The 20,022-nt window shown below is 28.5% G+C and overlaps 1 protein-coding gene across 20 annotated transcripts in view; it reads left to right on the forward strand.

The window, feature by feature from the left end:
• LOC145278055 (AMP deaminase 2-like) overlaps window positions 1-20,022 on the forward strand; it is a 420,622-nt gene that overhangs the window by 365,004 nt on the left and 35,596 nt on the right. For all 20 annotated transcript variants that reach the window (XM_080130282.1, XM_080130283.1, XM_080130287.1 and 17 more), the window contains 3 exons: window positions 2,869-3,032; window positions 3,883-4,009; window positions 13,623-13,786. In XM_080130282.1, the coding sequence (XP_079986408.1) occupies window positions 2,869-3,032; window positions 3,883-4,009; window positions 13,623-13,786 (455 nt within the window). The remainder of the gene's footprint in view (window positions 1-2,868; window positions 3,033-3,882; window positions 4,010-13,622; window positions 13,787-20,022) is intronic.

The following is a 20,022-nucleotide window of genomic DNA, read 5'->3' on the forward strand; positions in this document are numbered from 1 at the left end:
GTTTAAGGCAGACATGCAAACAGACATACATACATACATTTATATATAAGTAACTAAAAATTTTCGACCCAAACTGATGAAAAAGCTTGCCCTATCTCTGAATACCCTTTATGTAAAATTTCAAATATTTAGACCAGAAAATGTCTGAGTAATTTGGAAGAGACCACAGAGGTTAATTTTTATTTTTTTAAATTTGACCCTTATTATGACCCCTTAAAATTTATTGTTTTGGGCTCAAATCAAGTTATTAAGTTAGATCCATGTCCAAGGAACCTATATCTAAAATTTCAAGTGCGTAGACCCAAAATTGTCAGAGGAGTTTGGTAGAGTTCTCAAAGGTCAAATCGTTGAACTTAATCGCCAAATTTCTGGCCAAAAACCGATCACATCGATTTTCCCAAATCTTAGTACCCTGTATATCAAATCTCGAGTCTGTAGACTAAAAATTGACAGAGTTATTGCATAGGGAAATGTACACAGACACGTTCACTTTTATATATATATAGATATATATATAATGATATGTCCTAAGGTGGCCCATTATCCGGACAATCAAAGATAAAGTATTCTGTGAAAGGAATAAATAAATATACACTGTGGCTTGAATACTGAAAGAGAAGTTTATTTACATAGAGACAAATAAAGCGTGTTAATGTTCAGGGGGAAGTCTCTGTTCTACAAGGGTCCGGTGAAATCTGGTGACTCGGTTCCTTATGTAGAACGTTCCGGCTTGGTTACCTATCTCCACATGACATATATATATATATATATATATATATATATATATATATGTTAAGTGAATGTCTGTATACCACCGATTTGTGCATAGCAATTTGCATTACCCAAAGGAAAAGCCTCTCAGATACGTATACACAGTGTGAAGATATATGAAAGTGAAATCTGCCCAGTGAGGGTTGAGGATATGCGTTGCATGGTGGGGAATGATGTGATCTGATTGATGTGTGAAGTGAGTCTCAAAGACACGCTTAGATCTGATGACCTCAGAGGAAAATTAAATCTGGACAGAATAGGGAGATGTGCACAGGATAAATTTTGTAAAGTACTTTAAAATGATATATAAGTAAATTTTGGGGGTTCAAAAACATTGGAGATATTATATTTTAAACCTTGTGGGAAACTCATACTTTCTACTTCTGTGCCAGAACCTACACATGTTATTGCTGAGACCGCTCATCTTAAAAGCATTGGTCATCAAGTTATGATAAAGATAAATGTGTATTGATAATCGGGTGGCTCACACTGCTTCTGTGTGATACTTTTGACCATTGCCGAGACAAATTAGCTGATATTGAGGAGATGCTTGATAAGTCAAATGATATTTTTTTCTTTTGAGAAAATCGCTTTATGAGGTGCCTTATATAAGTTTCCAAACTTTTTTTCGTATAGACACTTTTATTGATAGTACACACATGAAACTATATTCTCCTTGTAAGTAATCTCCTCCGGCTGCAATGCACTTGTAGCGTTCCAACAACTTCTGGAAGGCTCCATCAAAGTATTCTTGTGTGATCTCCTCAATTGTCTCATAACGGCAGTCTCTAATGGTTTCCTTGAGCTTAGAGAATAACCAAAAGTCACAGGGAGTAAGGTCTGAATTATAAAAAGGGTGAGGAGCTGTCTTGATGCCCATCTTGATTAATTAGTCTGTGACAAGAATAAAGCACCCTTGGGACAAACTTTGCACAAATCTTCTGCATCTTCAATTTCTTGTGAATAATTGTGTCTACAGTTCCCACACTGAATCAAAACACACGACGGTCTTTATCCATGAAATTCTTTATTTGGCCAATCAACTCTGGTGTTCTGACTTCCTTACTCCTCCCACACCTCTCATCATCCCTCACAGACTCCCTACCTTCCTTGAATTTCTTACGCCACTCAAAAACTGATACTCGATTCATGGAAGCAGTCTGAGGCATTCTATACGTTTCTGTGTCATTTTTTCCAAGTTTAAAACAGAATTTTATTGCATATCATTCTTCTAAAGTGTCTTCACATCAAGATTGCATTTTTGAAATTCACCAGCTGTGACAATCAGGCTTTAGTAGGGTGTATTCTAATTCCTGCTATAGCTATTCATTTGAACCTGGAATCCAAAATATTGGTCAGTTATCTGTAGCAATAACATACTGAGTTTTCAAGAGTGTATGACAAATTTGAATACCTGTACAAAAATGTCTGGAAACTTATTGAAAACACCTTAATAAAGGTATTTTACTCTTTATTTGAAATTCTGATGAGGAAGTAAATCTTCAAAAGGCAATTAAAAAGAAAAAAAATTGCATTATATGGCGTTTAAACAGCTTATTTTTTATAAATATGAAAATTTTGAAAAAAATAAATTTTAAATTTGTTTTGGCAGTCTATTTATTGAGTGAGAGAGCACCGTTACTGTCAGCTTTATAGAGAAGTCTGTGCTTGTTTGTGTGTATATATATATATATATATATATATATAGGTAAATAAAATTACAATATGTCACAACAGTGAAATTACTGTTTCAAACTAAAAAAGATTTCACCAGGTGGCAGAAGTCTCTGTTCTTCATTAAAGCCAGTCTTTTTCAGAGGCTTATGTCGACTGATTTTTTTTTTTTTAGATTGAAACAGTAATTTTATTATAGAGATATATGGTAATTGTATTTACATAAATTGAATTAAATAATATTCTGCTGTTTTTATTGAGCACTATCAACAACCTTGTTAAATTCAATGGTTTTTACTTTTGGATACCTTTATCTGGTATGTATATATATATATATAATATATATATATATATATATAATAATGGTAACACAAAAATTGATAAATATTTGGATTTTTTCTGATTTATTTTTCTTGTTTTCAGGAAGTGATAAGTGACCTGGAGGAAAGCAAGTATCAGAATGCTGAATACCGTCTGTCTATCTATGGCCGGTCCCCAGATGAATGGGAAAAGCTGGCCAAGTGGGCAGTGACACATCAAGTCCACTCGGATAATGTCCGTTGGCTTATTCAGATTCCCCGCTTGTAGTAAGTCGGCTTTTTTTTTTTTTCCGTTGTAGAACCAGATTTGATCATCTGCATTTCAACAAGTATGTTTCTGAATTTATCCCCAAATTATGAATGCTAGCAGATTAGGCTGTATGAAGATACCAGTTTCGTTACCTAAAATGTAACGAAGAATGATGTTATTTTTTCTTTTCCCTTTGCAAAAATCAATCATGTTCTGCAAAGAAAAAAACAATTTTTCTCTACAAACCAAACTAATCATCTTGAATAAGATATAAAGAACTTGAACCATAAAACTTTTTTTCCAAAATTATAAGATTCAACATTAAATAACCCGAAAAAGGTTGATATGCCATAAAACAACCAAATAATATTACGGCACATGTTCCTCAGAATTGTCTAATCCATCCCCTGCTTTTTTTTTTGTTTCAGATAGTTTTGCTTGTTGATCTAGTGGTCTCCATCAATTTTCTGTTTTAATATCTCATTGTAATACAGCTTCCTATTCCAGCAGTTCCTTTCTAAAGACCGCAACATTGTGCAACTCTTCCTGCTCACTGTTTTTCTCCTACCTACAGTCTTGAGTTTATTTTCAAAACTAAGCTCAATAGGCGTCTCTTGTCTTTGCAATAATCATCTTTCGTTATTGTTAGCTCCTTATATCAAGTGGCTTAATGCCTTGTCTCGAGCGATTTCCATTAAAAAAAAAAAGAAAAAAAGTCCTCCCAATTAAAATGAATGTAGGACAGGAGACTTCGATGGTTTGGTCACACAGAAAGAATGAATGAAAGTGTTGGAGTTAGTAGATATAGAACAGTTTCTTCAAATGTTAAAGTCATAAACGCGTCCCCATTTTTCTCTTCCTTTCCAGTGATGTTTACCGTTCCAATAACCTGGTGAAGAATTTTGAGCAGATCCTAGACAACATTTTCCAACCTCTTTTTGCAGCCACCAACGATCCAAAGGCTTACCCGCAACTCCACGCTTTTCTTCAGTATGTAAGTAATGATCATTTCTCTTCCTTTCTTTCTCCTCCAGAAAGGTTATTAGGTTCAGTGCTTAGCTTTGATTTTAAGCAGAACAGGTGGCCTGAACTGTGGCCCTCGTGAATAAATAGAAGCAGGCCTATTCACTGATAAAAATGACGTCATTCACAAAGTACAAGTAAGCAAGATCTGTTGAACAATAAAACTGCCGATAATAAAGCTTTTTACAAAAAGAGTTAGAAAACTTAAAAATTGCATTGAAAAACAATAAAATAAGGAATTCATAGTGAAATTGAAGCTATTCAATATTAATAAAAAAAAATCTCGAATGCTCAAATTTGGATGTGATACAGGATCAACCTCTTCAACTAATATCTTTGATAGAGAAGACTTTGCCGATTCAACCACACTGCGTGTCACAACCCAGATGAGTCCATCAATGAAACAATAGCTCCAGAACCACTCCAAAGTTGGTGATGATGCCTGGGATGACTGGTTACTAATTTGCAACTATAATGATCAGTCCTTAATCATTTGTTGTGATCTGCATCAGGTACTGACTAGTACTTACAAGTAAATTTCAGATTTCAGTTAACTTAATTTCTGTATTGCTTTCCTAATCACCTTCACTCTAGCGGTTGCCGCTGAGGCGCTAAAGATGACCTGTCCTCTCCGTTCTTCCTGGTCCTCTGCACGTTTGACCACCTCGCTCAGCTTCAATCCTGTCCATTCTTTGATGATGTCTTCCCATCTCTTTTGTCTTCCTCTCTTTCTTCCTCCTCTGTCTGTTCCCTGGAGCACTGTCTTGACAAGCCTCTCTTGAACCATTTTAGTCTGCATCTCCTGATTGTGGTGAAGATCTTTATAAGTATCAATGGTTTACCTTATTCTGCTTTTGACTTCCTCATTGGTTATGTGGTCTTTGTAAGATATGCCAAGCAGTATTCTGAAGCATCTTATTTCTGAAACCTGAATCCTCTAATTCTGCTGTAAGGGTCCATGTTTCACAAGCATACAGGAAAACTGAGTGGGCAAAGGAATGCATAAGTCATATCTTAGAGCTGAGCTGAGCTGAGCTTGATTGCCTTGTCCTTTTGAGCTGAGCTTGATTACCTTGTCCTTTTGAGCTGAGCTTGATTACCTTGTCCTTTTGAGCTGAGCTTGATTGCCTTGTCCTTCCAAATGATGTTCAACTTAGTCAGCTTAAGAAATACTTTCATGAGATATCTTCCGTAAATGATAAATAACAATTTAAGTAACATTAAAAAAAAATATATATATATATATATATGAAGGAAATTTGTAGAAGGCAATACAATGCAGAGGTGCAATGGATCGACAAAAACTGAAGCAAATTAAAACACATAATGATGAAACAAACTATGCAGATTCACTTTTATTTATACAATATTGTAGAGTAGAAAGACAAAGTCCATTCTAACATTTAATAACAATTTTACTGATTATCTTCATTAGTTTGACTTGTAAGAATATGGGTTAGTAGTGGAAAGAGTACATGTGTATGGACGTAGATAAAAAGCTTAAAGACAGTCCTATAAGAACATAAGAGAGTTCATGTGTGTATCGTATTATACCTTATATACTCAGCCCCCAAAATCAACAGAGATTACACCATTCCTGTAATGACCTAGTCTTTGTTGATTGTGGTTTAATGCTGGTTCTGTGCAGTTCTAGGAAGTTCATCCTCCCAGACTTTGCCTTCTCTCTCATCTGAGAGTTCCTTACCAACAGAACAACTCAGACACTTTTTGCAGGTCAGAGTGCCCTACCTCGGTGGTGCTGACTTCTCAATCCCAATTTCCGACTTTGGTGTCACAGTTCTTGCAGTGGAAGAGAACTAAATATCCTTAAGGTAATTTGTCCCAGTCAATGGAGGGGAAACCCTCTATACTGGGACAATTATAATTTTTGGTAACCAGAGTGCCCCCTTTTTGCCTACTTTTAGGGGAGCTGGTTTTTACCCCACATTAAAAACGGCCTTGTGCCTAATTTGCTTTGGTGGGGAAGCAAATACCCTAAATATCCTTATTAAAACTATTTAAAAGGAGACAACTTTGTCAAATAGTTCTGAGAGACGTGTTGCTTATTAAAATATGTAAAATGCAACGATATTGTAATTTTTATTAAAACATTCGAGTAATTGTAAAAAAAAAAAAAAAAAATTAAAAATTTTTTTTTCAAGTACTTGAACAATATATACATATTTTTCCTTACAATTTCTCGAAGTTGCTATTTCTTAATTAAAAAATAAATGTATTAAACAAAATTAGTTGAAGAAATAACAATTCCTCTGCAATTAACTTCGCTTTTCCCTTTTTTTTTCTTGCAATTAAATCAGAAGTGACATTTCCAGGGCATTCATCATCAAACCCAAATATCAGCTGACGTGATATTGTAAACAAGTTGCATTTTCTTAATAATAAATAATGTAACTGTAATTAGCGTCCCAAACTTTTGTATGAAAATTTGAAGGACTCGCTTAGTAAAATAGTTATCTCCCATGAACCAATGACGACGATTGTAAAAGCGCCAACACATTAATATGCCTGCACACGTTCTCTCTCTCTCTCTCTCTCTCTCATATATATATATATATATATATATATATATATATATATATATACACACACTTCGTTTTAGGGATATATTTTTTAGACTATACACATGCAAACAGATGAATGTATCTATCTATATTTGTGGAGTATTCTGTTCTTAGAGTTCTCAAGTTAGAGTACTTAGTTATTGTTTGGGGTCAATCATGTGATCAGTTTCCTAATACAATGCTGCGTTATGGTAGGTGTATATCAACATTCCAATTACAAGCGTCATAGATCCATAGATCATTTTAATTAATTGTTTTTGAATGTTTGATTTTTAAGCATGCAAAGTGTACTCACCTTTAATCCAGTTGGCGGCAAATTGTGTTTCTGTTTGTTTAATTTAATATTAAACGGTGACACTTCAGATGGTGTTGAGGGGCAACGAAAGGATGGCGTCTTTCTTAATTTTGCCAAGTTATTTATGTTAGCCTCTTCAACGCTTTTTGGTGAGTGCCGTTATTAATTAGAGGTTTGTCGGTTTATTTGTGGTGTATCAGGACTTACCTTGGTTCGTTTATTAATTAATATATTGGACTTATATATATACATATATATGTATATATATATGTATATATATGTGTGTTTTTAAAATATAATTATCCACTGACATGTGTTTCGTCATCTACAACTCATCAGAGTGGCTGAATCTAGTGAGATCATGAGTTGTAGACGACAGAACACGTGTCGGTGGATAATTATATTTTAAAAACAACATATATATGCCACTCCCCATTTGGGGGTACCAAATTGGTTAAACTCACATTTAGGTAAAAATACACTTTCGTATAAATAATTGAATTTATTGAAAATGTATCGCAAAAACAAATAATAATGTGTGCATGTGTGTGTGTACACATAGGTATATTCATATATATATATATATATATATATATAAAAAAAAAAGGAGGGAAAAGATCTACCTTAAACCACTAACCTGGTTCTAAAACAGATCCTTTGTTCGATAAAATGCATGCCCATTGGCTGATAGGAGGAGGCGCGGTGGATACTAGAAAGCTGATTGGCTAACTAGAAATCCTCAACATATATAAAAACAAGAAGCAACCACAAAATTCGCGCATAAGCCTGACGAATCCTACAGTGGATGAAACGCAGAATATTCAGTGTAGCTTAGTCGCCATATATATTTTATAAATTACTATATATATATATATATATATATTAGTGATTGGACGATTCCAATGTTTTTCTTGATTCCGATAGAATTACTGATTTCATACTAAATTCTTGATTTCGATTCTTAATAAATCTATAAATGTTTAACTATAAAGTTATTAGTTTTCCCCAATTACCCCACAAACATATGCTAAATGTGTATATATATTTATTCAAATATAAAAAAAAACACATGCACACACACTTGTGGGGATGATCTATATAGATTTTAGCTTTAAAACCAAATATTATTATTACCAGCAATGGAAGATTTTGTTTTAAATAAAATCAAATAACAAAAAAGATAAGGAATTGGTTTTGGCATTGGAAAATGGGCACAGACTTTTCTGAATTTGATACCAAAGGTTTCAATTTTTCTGATTTCTGAATTATCATTCCAAACAGCCAAGTAGTCCAAGGATGGAGTATTGTTGCCACATCTGGGCAGGAGCTGCTAGAAGCAGCTTATCCTGCCTTGACAGTTCAAAATAGACTTTGTAGCTTGGTGGGGGGTGGGAGTGCTCTTTTCTCTTCTCTGCAACCTCTTTCCCACAGAAGAGATGTTGTGAGCCTGTATCTACTTTATCATGGTTTTCATGGCAAGTGTTTGTCTGAGCTCCAATTTATGGTCCCTCCTGTTCTGACTTTCATGAAAAACACTCATCTAGCTGAAACCACTATTAATAATTTCCCCTCACTATTTATCTGTGCCTAAGCCTAAACGTAGATTCCATGAACAAAGCTTTTTTCTTAGAACTGCATGCCTGTGGAACTCTGTTCTATTTTGCTGGTTTCTAACTGACTACAATATGGTCGTCTTCAAGTCCAATGTGAACAAATTTTTGATGAGCTATCACCTTAAGTAATCCAATTTACCAAATTTCCACTGCTAACGATTAGTATGACATGTTTCCTTCGACCACTGTACACTCATTAACCCTTATCCTCGAATGGCCTTCGGGCCTTGATAAGTGGTGACTCCTTTGCAAAATATTCAGGGTGGCCACAAAGTCACGCACCAATGTTGATATTTATTTTTTATTAATATAATTTTGTAATTCTTGTAAAGAACTTTGAATTTCAATAAATGTTACTACTATAACTTTTTTAATTTTTTAAACTTTTTTAATTAACATTGGTGCGTGACTTTATGGCCACCCTGTATATATATATAATAATTATATTAAACAACTAATAATATATATATATATAATTATTATATTAAACAACTAATAATATATATATATATAATAATTATATTAAACAACTAATAATATATATATATATATAATAATTATATTAAACAACTAATAATATATATATATATAATAATTATATTAAACAACTAATAATATATATATATATAATAATTATATTAAACAACTAATAATATATATATATATAATAATTATATTAAACAACTAATAATATATATATATATAATAATTATATTAAACAACTAATAATATATATATATATAATAATTATATTAAACAACTAATAATATATATATATATAATAATTATATTAAACAACTAATAATATATATATATAATAATTATATTAAACAACTAATAATATAGATGTATATAATAATTATATTAAGCAACTAATAATATAGATATATATAATAATTATATTAAACAACTAATAATATAGATATATATAATAATTATATTAAACAACTAATAATATAGATATATATAATAATTATATTAAAAACCTAATAATATATATATATGTATAATTATATTAAACAACTAATAATATATATATAATAATTATATTAAACAACTAATAATATATATATAATAATTATATTAAACAACTAATAATATATATATATATAATTATATTAAACAACTAATAATATATATATATATAATTATATTAAACAACTAATAATAGTATATATATATAATTATATTAAACAACTAATAATATTATATATATATATAATAATTATATTAAACAACTAATAATATTATATATATATATAATAATTATATTAAACAACTAATAATATTATATATATATATAATAATTATATTAAACAACTAATAATATTATATATATATATAATAATTATATTAAACAACTAATAATATTATATATATATAATAATTATATTAAACAACTAATAATATTATATATATATAATAATTATATTAAACAACTAATAATATTATATATATAATAATTATATTAAACAACTAATAATATTATATATATAATAATTATATTAAACAACTAATAATATTATATATATAATAATTATATTAAACAACTAATAATATTATATATATATAATAATTATATGTAACAACTAGTAATATATATATAATTATATTAAACAACTAATATATATATATATAATTATATTAAACAACTAATAACATATATATAATTATATTAAACAACTAATAACATATATATAATTATATTAAACAACTAATAATATATATATATATATAATTATATTAAACAACTAATAATATATATATAATAATTATATTAAACAACTAATAATATATATATATAATTATATTAAACAACTAATAATATATATATATAATTATATTAAACAACTAATAATATATATATATAATTATATTAAACAACTAATAATATATATATATAATAATTATATTAAACAACTAATAATATATATATATAATAATTATATTAAACAACTAATAATATTATATATATATATTATTAGTTGTTTAATATAATTATATATATATATTATTAGTTGTTTAATATAATTATTATATATATAATTATATTAAAAAACTAATAATATATATATATAATTATATTAAACAACTAATAATATATATATATAATAATTATATATATATATTATAAACAACTAATAATATTATAAACAACTAATAATATATATATAATAATTATATTAAACAACTAATAATAGTATATATATATATATATAATTATATTAAACAACTAATAATAGTATATATATAATTATATTAAACAACTAATAATATATATATATATATATAAAAATTATAATAAACAACTAATAATATATATATATATATAATTATATTAAACAACTAATAATCTTATATATATAATAATTATATTAAACAACTAATAATATATATATTATATTAAACAACTAATAATATATATATTATAAACAACTAATAATATATATATTATAAACAACTAATAATATATATATTATATTAAACAACTAATAATATATATATAATAATTAAATTAAACAACTAATAATATATATATATATATAATAATTATATTAAACAACTAATAATATATATATATAATAATTATATTAAACAACTAATAATATATATATATATATAATAATTATATTAAACAACTAATAATATATACATATATAATAATTATATTAAACAACTAATAATATATACATATATAATAATTATATTAAACAACTAATAATATATACATATATAATAATTATATTAAACAACTAATAATATATATATAATAATTATATTAAACAACTAATAATATATACATATATAATAATTATATTAAACAACTAATAATATATACATATATAATAATTATATTAAACAACTAATAATATATACATATATAATAATTATATTAAACAACTAATAATATATATATATATAATTATATTAAACAACTAATAATATATATATATATATATGATAATTATATTAAACAACTAATAATATATATATATATAATAATTATATTAAACAACTAATAATATATATATATATAATAATTATATTAAACAACTAATAATATATATATATATATATAATAATTATTTTAAACAACTCATAATATATATATATATAATAATTATATTAAACAACTAATAATATATATATAACAATTATATTAAACAGCTAATAATATATATATATAACAATTATATTAAACAACTAATTATATATATATATATTATATTAAACAACTAATTATATATATATATATATAATTATATTAAACAACTAATAATATATATATATATATATATATATATAATTATATTAAACAACTAATAATATATACATATATAATAATTATATTAAACAACTAATAATATATACATATATAATTATATTAAACAACTAATAATATATACATATTAGTTGTTTAATATAATTATTATATACATATATTATTAGTTGTTTAATATAATTATTATATATATATAATATTATTAGTTGTTTAATATAATTATTATATATAATATTATATATATATAATAATTATATTAAACAACTAATAATATATATATATATATATAATAATTATATTAAACAACTAATAATATATATATATAATAATAATATTAAACAACTAATAATATATATATACAATAATTATATTAAACAACTAATAATATATATATATAATAATTATATTAAACAACTAATAATATATATATAATCATTATATGAAACAACTAATAATATATATATATAATCATTATATGAAACAACTAATAATATATATATATAATCATTATATTAAACAACTAATAATATATATCTATATAATCATTATATTAAACAACTAATAATATATATCTATATAATCATTATATTAAACAACTAATAATATATATATAATTATATTAAACAACTAATAATATATATAAATAATAATTAACTTAAACAACTAATTATATATATATATAATAATTATATTAAACAACTAATAATATATACATATATAATAATTATATTAAACAACTAATAATATTTACATATATAATAATTATATTAAACAACTAATAATATATACATATATAATAATTATATTAAACAACTAATAATATATACATATATATATAATAATTATATTAAACAACTAATAATATATACATATATATATAATAATTATATTAAACAACTAATAATATATACATATATATAATAATTATATTAAACAACTAATAATATATATATAATAATTATATTAAACAACTAATAATATATATATATAATAATTATATTAAACAACTAATAATATATATATATATATAATAATTATATTAAACAACTTATAATATATATATATAATAATTATATTAAACAACTAATAATATATATATATATATATATATAATAATTATATTAAACAACTAATATGTATATATATATATAATAATTATATTAAACAACTTATATATATATAATAATTATATTAAACAACTAATAATATATATATATAATAATTATATTAAACAACTAATAATATATATATATAATTACATTAAACAACTAATAATATATATATATAATTACATTAAACAACTAATAATATATATATAATAATTATATTAAACAACTAATTATATATATATATATATATATATAATAATTATATTAAACAACTAATTATATATATATAATAATTATATTAAACAACTAATTATATATATATATAATAATTATATTAAACAACTAATTATATATATATATACAATAATTATATTAAACAACTAATTATATATATATATATATAATTATATCAAACAACTAATTATTTATATATATATATATATATATATATATATATATATATATATATATATATATAATTAGTTGTTTAATTTAATTATTTTGATAAAGGTTGGGTGTATAGAAAACACGAGATATTATTTAAAGTCATAATATTTGTAAAGAAAAAAAGATTTTTTATATGATGCAAATAAAAGAAACCATCTAGTTTTCTAGAGATGTTTTGGTTGTGATTTTTCGGTTTTGAAAATCTCAGTTGGCAGCACAGTTCGATTTCTATTCAAGTGTTTTTCTTCTTTTTAGGTTTCTGGTTTCGATTCTGTAGATGATGAGTCTAAACCCGAACATGTTGTGTTCGATGCCGACAGTCCTTACCCAGATAACTGGACGAACGAAGAGAATCCTCCTTACAACTATTACTTGTACTATATGTTTGCCAACATGACTGTGTTAAACCATTTCAGACTGTAAGTACTAGCCAAACACGTATTTCATATCATTTGGATTCTTCAGACTACTGGTCTCCACTTGAGTGTTATTTTCACAATGTTTCAATCAATGTAATCTCTGACCTTCTTCAACTATTACCGTGACATACATTGGGTCAGTTTTTAACTTTTTAACAGTATTTTGTATAATACTTTAGTTTTATGTAATTTTCCAAACTTTGAATTTTACGAGCCAACTCATGGCAACTTTTCTTGTTCTCATGTCAATGCTAGACACTTTGTTTTTCGAATTGATTCAACATTTTAAAGTGAGTGAAACCACTAAAAACCTTACCAGATAGGTAGAAGAGTAACTCATCTTGCCTTTGATAACATTTATTTCTATTTTAAGTTTTGACCACTTTTATGAATTTGTGGATTGTAAACTATAAATAACTTTCTAGTTGACAAATTTTCATAATTTTTGGATATATTACCTTTTTCGACATAATATTATTTTTACTTTAAATATATAATTTTAAGAAATCAATCTGTCTCAACAAACACCAGTAGAACATCTATAAAAAAAAGCAAAAAACAAAGCATAGATATAGTAAAAATCGATGACCACAATTAACGTTGCGCAAACTTCAAAAAAACAAGGGAGATAATTCAATTTCCCGTTTTTGGCTATATTTTGACTATGAGCATGAAGAGCAACATTTTTTTCATGTGTAAGGGATCCGATATCCTCTACACATTTGTTGAACCAGTCCTTGTGTCGCCTCTCAGAGTAGATAAGAATGGATTCTGAGGCACTATGGAGAACGGTTGAGATTTTTTACCATTCTGCTGTGAGGGTAGTAGTGACCACTGCTGAGACAGCAGCGGCGGCACTGTCGTCTAATGACTTTTTTCCATATCTCATGGTTTTTGCCAACTCTGGCATTAAAATCGCCCAGCAGAATGGATCTTATTGCTGCCTGGAGTGTTCCTGATGATAGCCATTAGGTTGTCATACAAATGGCCCTTCACGTCCTCCTCCGAGTCAAGCAGGGGAGCATAGGCACTGATCAGGGTGGAATAATCTCTTGGTCAGTGGAAGCCATAGTCATAAGATGCTCATCAATGGTGAGAAAAATGCTGCTCATGATGCCCTTCTTAGAAATCTAGCATCTTCCACACTCTGCGAGCATTTCTCTTCCCTCCGTGCCAAGGTGAAGCGAGAATTGCGTTGGATGGAGAATAAATGGTGGCTGAAGAAGGCTCGGGAGATCCAAAGCTATGCAGACATTGGCAACACCCATGGTTTCTATAAAGTAGTAAAGATGATCCATGGCCCAAGGCAATGCACCATATGCATAGTAAGGATGCTGCTCTCATCAAAGAGAAGAGTGGTATTCTGGAAAGATGGGTTGAGCAGGAGCTGTTTAATATAAGATCAATGCCACTGATCCCTCTATTATCAATGATCTCCCCATTCTGCCATCAATTCCCGTGTTGGACAACACACCATCCCTCAGTGAAATGGAGGAGGCTATTTACAGCTTAAAAAAACAAGGCAGCTGGCCCCGACAGCATACCCGTTGAGATTTTCGAGTGTAGTGGAACTGACCTCTTGCGTCTCCACCAGTTCATTCTGGATTGCTGGTTAGGAAAGGGTCTCCCACAGCAGTGGAAGGATGCTAACAGCATACTCGTCTACAAACATAAGGGTGACTGCACTGACTGAGGTAACAACCGAGGCATTTCTCTCCTCTCTGTGGTCAGCAAAGTATTGGCTAAGATCATGCTCATCTGACTACTGGAGATTTGTCGATCTTGTCATCCCAGAATCACAATGCGCCTTCCACTGAGAGTGTAGTACCACTGATATGATTTTCACTGCTTGTCTCCTCCAGGAGAAGTGTCGTGCACATATTATGAACTCTATTTGGCCTTGTTATAGAACATTCTCCAGAAGTTTGGTTGCCATGTCAGGTGCAGAATTGAACATTTTCACCATGCATGGCCATGTGAAGCAGGGATGTGTCTTAGCTCCGATCATTTTCAACCTATTCCTGGTTACCATCACTTTGGTTTTGCGCCGTGACCTTCAACCTGAAACATCTTTAGGCCAAGACTAAAACCTTTGAAAAGCTCATCTTCAACTTATAGCATGCCGATGATGCTGCATTCTCTAGCCGTACCTCCAGCAGACTTCAATGTAGTCTTTATGTAGTCTCCAACACCTACAACCAAGCTGGCCTTCTTATCAACACCAAGAAGACGGAAATTCTGCCAAACGTGTCTCCAACTGATGCTTCCATCTTCACCGTCAATAGTATGCCTTTAAAGAATATCAGCAGCTTCACATACCTTGGCTCTAATCTCTCATTCTCCTGCAACCTTAGCCATGAAGTTCAGCACCGCCTTAATCGCGCCTCTTCTGCTTTTGGCCACCTGAATAACCAAGTGTTTGCCAACCGCAATCTCAGGACCCATACAAGGGTTGCTGTGTACAATGCAGTGGTCAGACCCACCCTCCCATACAGTTCTGAGGCATGGGTTCCGTATCACCATCACATCAGGCTGCTGAAGTCATTTCACATCAGATGACTACAGCAGATCCTTGGCCTCCATTAGTAGCGCAAGGTGTCCCATCCATAGATTCACACATAGCTGGAGTTGCTCCTCTAGAGTTACTCCTTATCCGTTGTCAGCTTTGATGGTTGGGTCACGTCATTAGGATGCTCTCAAACAGACTACTTTTAAGAGTTCTCTTTGGTCAGCTCATTCACAGCTGATGAAACGTCGGCTGCCCGAAGAAACGCTACATAGACTGCATCAAGCTCACTCTCAAGTGCTGCAATATCCCCTTCATTCTTTTGGAGACTTTGGTAGCGGACAGAGACATTTGGTGCTCCACATGTGATAGCGGGATGGTCCTCTTCAACAACGAGCATGAGCGAGCAGCTATGGAGCATCGCACACTGATGAGCGGCAGCCACTCACCATCAAAATCCAAATCTTCCTGTGCTCTATCTGTGTAAAGCAGTGTAGGTCACACATTGGTCTTCAGTCATCAACGGAGTCACAGTCAATTAAAAAAAAAAAAAATGAAGACGTCGTCCACATGGATGAACTACCATAACTAACTAAGCATGAAGAAAACAGTGAAATATACAATTTTCCATTAAAATTACTTTTACAAAGAAAGGTGCTTGTTAAGCTAGAGTCGACAAAACGATTTTTTTAAAATATATTGTTGTAAGCAAAAACAATGTTACATACTTAATTCTTATGTCGAAAATAGTAATATATCCAAAGATTACGAAAATTCATCAAGTAGAACAACCGCTATTGTGCTTTTTGTAAAAAAAAAAAAAAACCCAAAAAACAAAAAAAAAAAAACAAAAACAAAAAACAAACCTCCCGCTATGGACAACAAATATTACAGCGATGACACAAGTAATCTAAAATATTCTTTTCGGAGTTATGTCCCCTGATTTTAGCCTCCTACTATCTACTTTATAACGTCTAAGAAAAATGCGATTTTACTCAATTTTCCGTAAAAATTACTTTTTAGTAAAAATAAATTTCTACTCGATGATTTTCCGTAATTTTTGGATATGTTATTACTCTCTGCATGACAATTAAGTACGTAATATTATTGTTTGCTTTAAAACATGCTTAAAAAACATCGATCTGTCGACTGTATCTTAACAAACACCAAAAAATTATCTATGCAGTCAAATTTCGTAATTTTTGGACAGCAACTACGAAAGTAATATTGCTTTTGCTTAAAAGGACATATTTAACTGTAGTCTAACTGCAAACAAGCGTTGAACAGTTATATTTGTGTGAATACAGATGTTTGGGTTGTGAAATTACCTATGGATAAAAGAAAACAAAATTACAAAATTTAGAATTGGAGGCATATTCTCATATACGAAACAATGTAAAAGGGGGAGATAACTAGCAAAATTTGCGTAATTTATGTCCCAGTCAAACCAGAGTAGTCTCCTCTTTGTTAACATTAATTTCACTTTAGGAGAACAAACAATAATACTCGATATTTATAATTTTATAAAACCACTTCATAAAGTCATATCTAATGCTTTGAGAACAAAATAGTTATTTTAATAATGATAATAATGATGAAGGCGTGAACTGCGACATGTCGGCCAAATTTTGCATCACAATATTAAAATAATGATTACATATGGAAGCTATTTTTTTTTTTTACCATCGAACATTATGAGCCTATTTAAAAAAAATTTTTTTTTAATAAATTAAAAATTTTACTTAAAAATGTTTTTTTTACAATAAACACACATACCTACACAAATTTACACAAAAGTCGCCGGACTAAGATAGAAGTGCAGTTATCTGGGTTTTGGTTTATCTTGGTGATCTTTAAGACCAACACATTTCAGGTAAAAACATTACATATTTATGTGTCATGGTAAAATTATTATGAATTCCCAATAATATAAAAGATGATCAGGTAGACAATGTGCTGGAAGTACTTGAAATAATCATAATTATCCATAATTAGATAGTATGTTTAAAGATGGGGGAAGGGCTTTCAATTTAAGTCAAAGGTTACCCCCCTTTGCTTTCAATTTAAGTCAAAGGTTACCCCCCTTTGTGAGTCATACTGAATTGGTCACACAACTTTTCCACATTACAACATATGGTAAAACTATCATTTGATTCGATAAATTCTATTTTTATTTAATTATTTTTCTACCGGATCATTTTTCAAAATTTTTTAAAGTTATACTAATTTTGACACAACACATAAGTACGTAATTGTTTTCACCTGAAATGCGTTGGTTTAAAAGATCACTAATGTAAACAGCACCAATATCTGACCTGTCATAAAATAAGATCAAAATAAAAAAGCTAACAAGACAAAAAGTTTTGAAAATCTCCCCACTCCATAACATTAAATAATATTGTATATAAATTATTAAATTGTGTTATATATAAATTATTTATATATAAATCATTATATATATATAAATCATATTGTATATAAATTAAATTGTATTATATATAAATTATTATTTGATTATATTAAAGGTATTTTTGTTCGAAACGAATATAATTTTTGAAAAAAAAATTGCTGAGTGACATTTTTTAAAGTTAATGTCTTTTTCTTTTAATAATGAATAAACTAAACCATTAGAATAATGTTTGAAATAAATAAAAATTTGAGTAGATTTTGCCCAAATTATCATGCATTGGTGAATACTGTTTTCAGATTCATTTTGAACCAAATTAATAACATAAAAAAAAGCTGTTTGTATGCGTATCGACAAGGATGATTAAAAAAGGAATTCTACAGAAGGACCAACACTTCCTAAAATAACACCCATGGAATCGTTAATATACATTCACAATCCTTTTTGAAATCCAACTATATTTGATACAAATAAACTTTCGACTATATTTGAATTGTCTACCAAGTTTCAATCATTGATGTTCAACAGTTTTGTTTTTATCGCCAATCAAACTGGAGAATTTGTTCGAGTCACCAGCTCTAGGAAGGTTGTTGACCATAACTAAGGAGACCCTGCTCTCCCAGTTTTAATATCAGAGTTTTCCTTCTCCTAGATGGATGACCTGACAAAATCCCTGGATCCATAATACTAAGAGGGGTAATCATACGCCTAGTTTCTACACCAGTTATTTCAGCGCTCCTGCATGGATGAAAATTTTGGCAATCAATGATAAAACAATTACATATTAAAATGGGTTTAAGAATAAAAAAAGTAGACCTTACCTTCACCGATTCCACAAAAAACAAAGAAGTTGGTAAACTGCCACAGCTTTGGCGATTGTTACGGTTTACTTATTCCTTAAATACATTACATGTTAATTAAATATCTTTTAATACAATTAAGTCTATTTTTATTTTTTAAATGAATTGTATATGTTTTCAACATCCTAAATTCTCTCTTCAAAATATGCTTTTCATAGTGAAACCTAATTATCTCCCTTGCATTATCAAGTGCTGATATGAATGGTAGGAATCTATCTATATATCTATAAAAGTGAATGTGTCTGTGTACATTTCCCTACGCAATAACTCTGTCAATTTTTAGTCTACAGACTCGAAATTCAATATACAGGGTATTGAGATTTGGGAAAATCTAGGTGATCGGTTTTTGGCCAGAAATTTGGCTGTTAAGGGGTCAAAGTTCAACGATTCGACCTTTGAGAACTCTACCAAACTCCTCCAACAATTTGGAGTCTAAACACTTGTAATTTTAGATATAGGTTCC

Source organism: Euprymna scolopes, chromosome 6, assembly GCF_053919585.1.
Source record: "Euprymna scolopes isolate OS-2025 chromosome 6, ASM5391958v1, whole genome shotgun sequence".
NCBI classification, from domain to species: domain Eukaryota; kingdom Metazoa; phylum Mollusca; class Cephalopoda; order Sepiida; family Sepiolidae; genus Euprymna; species Euprymna scolopes.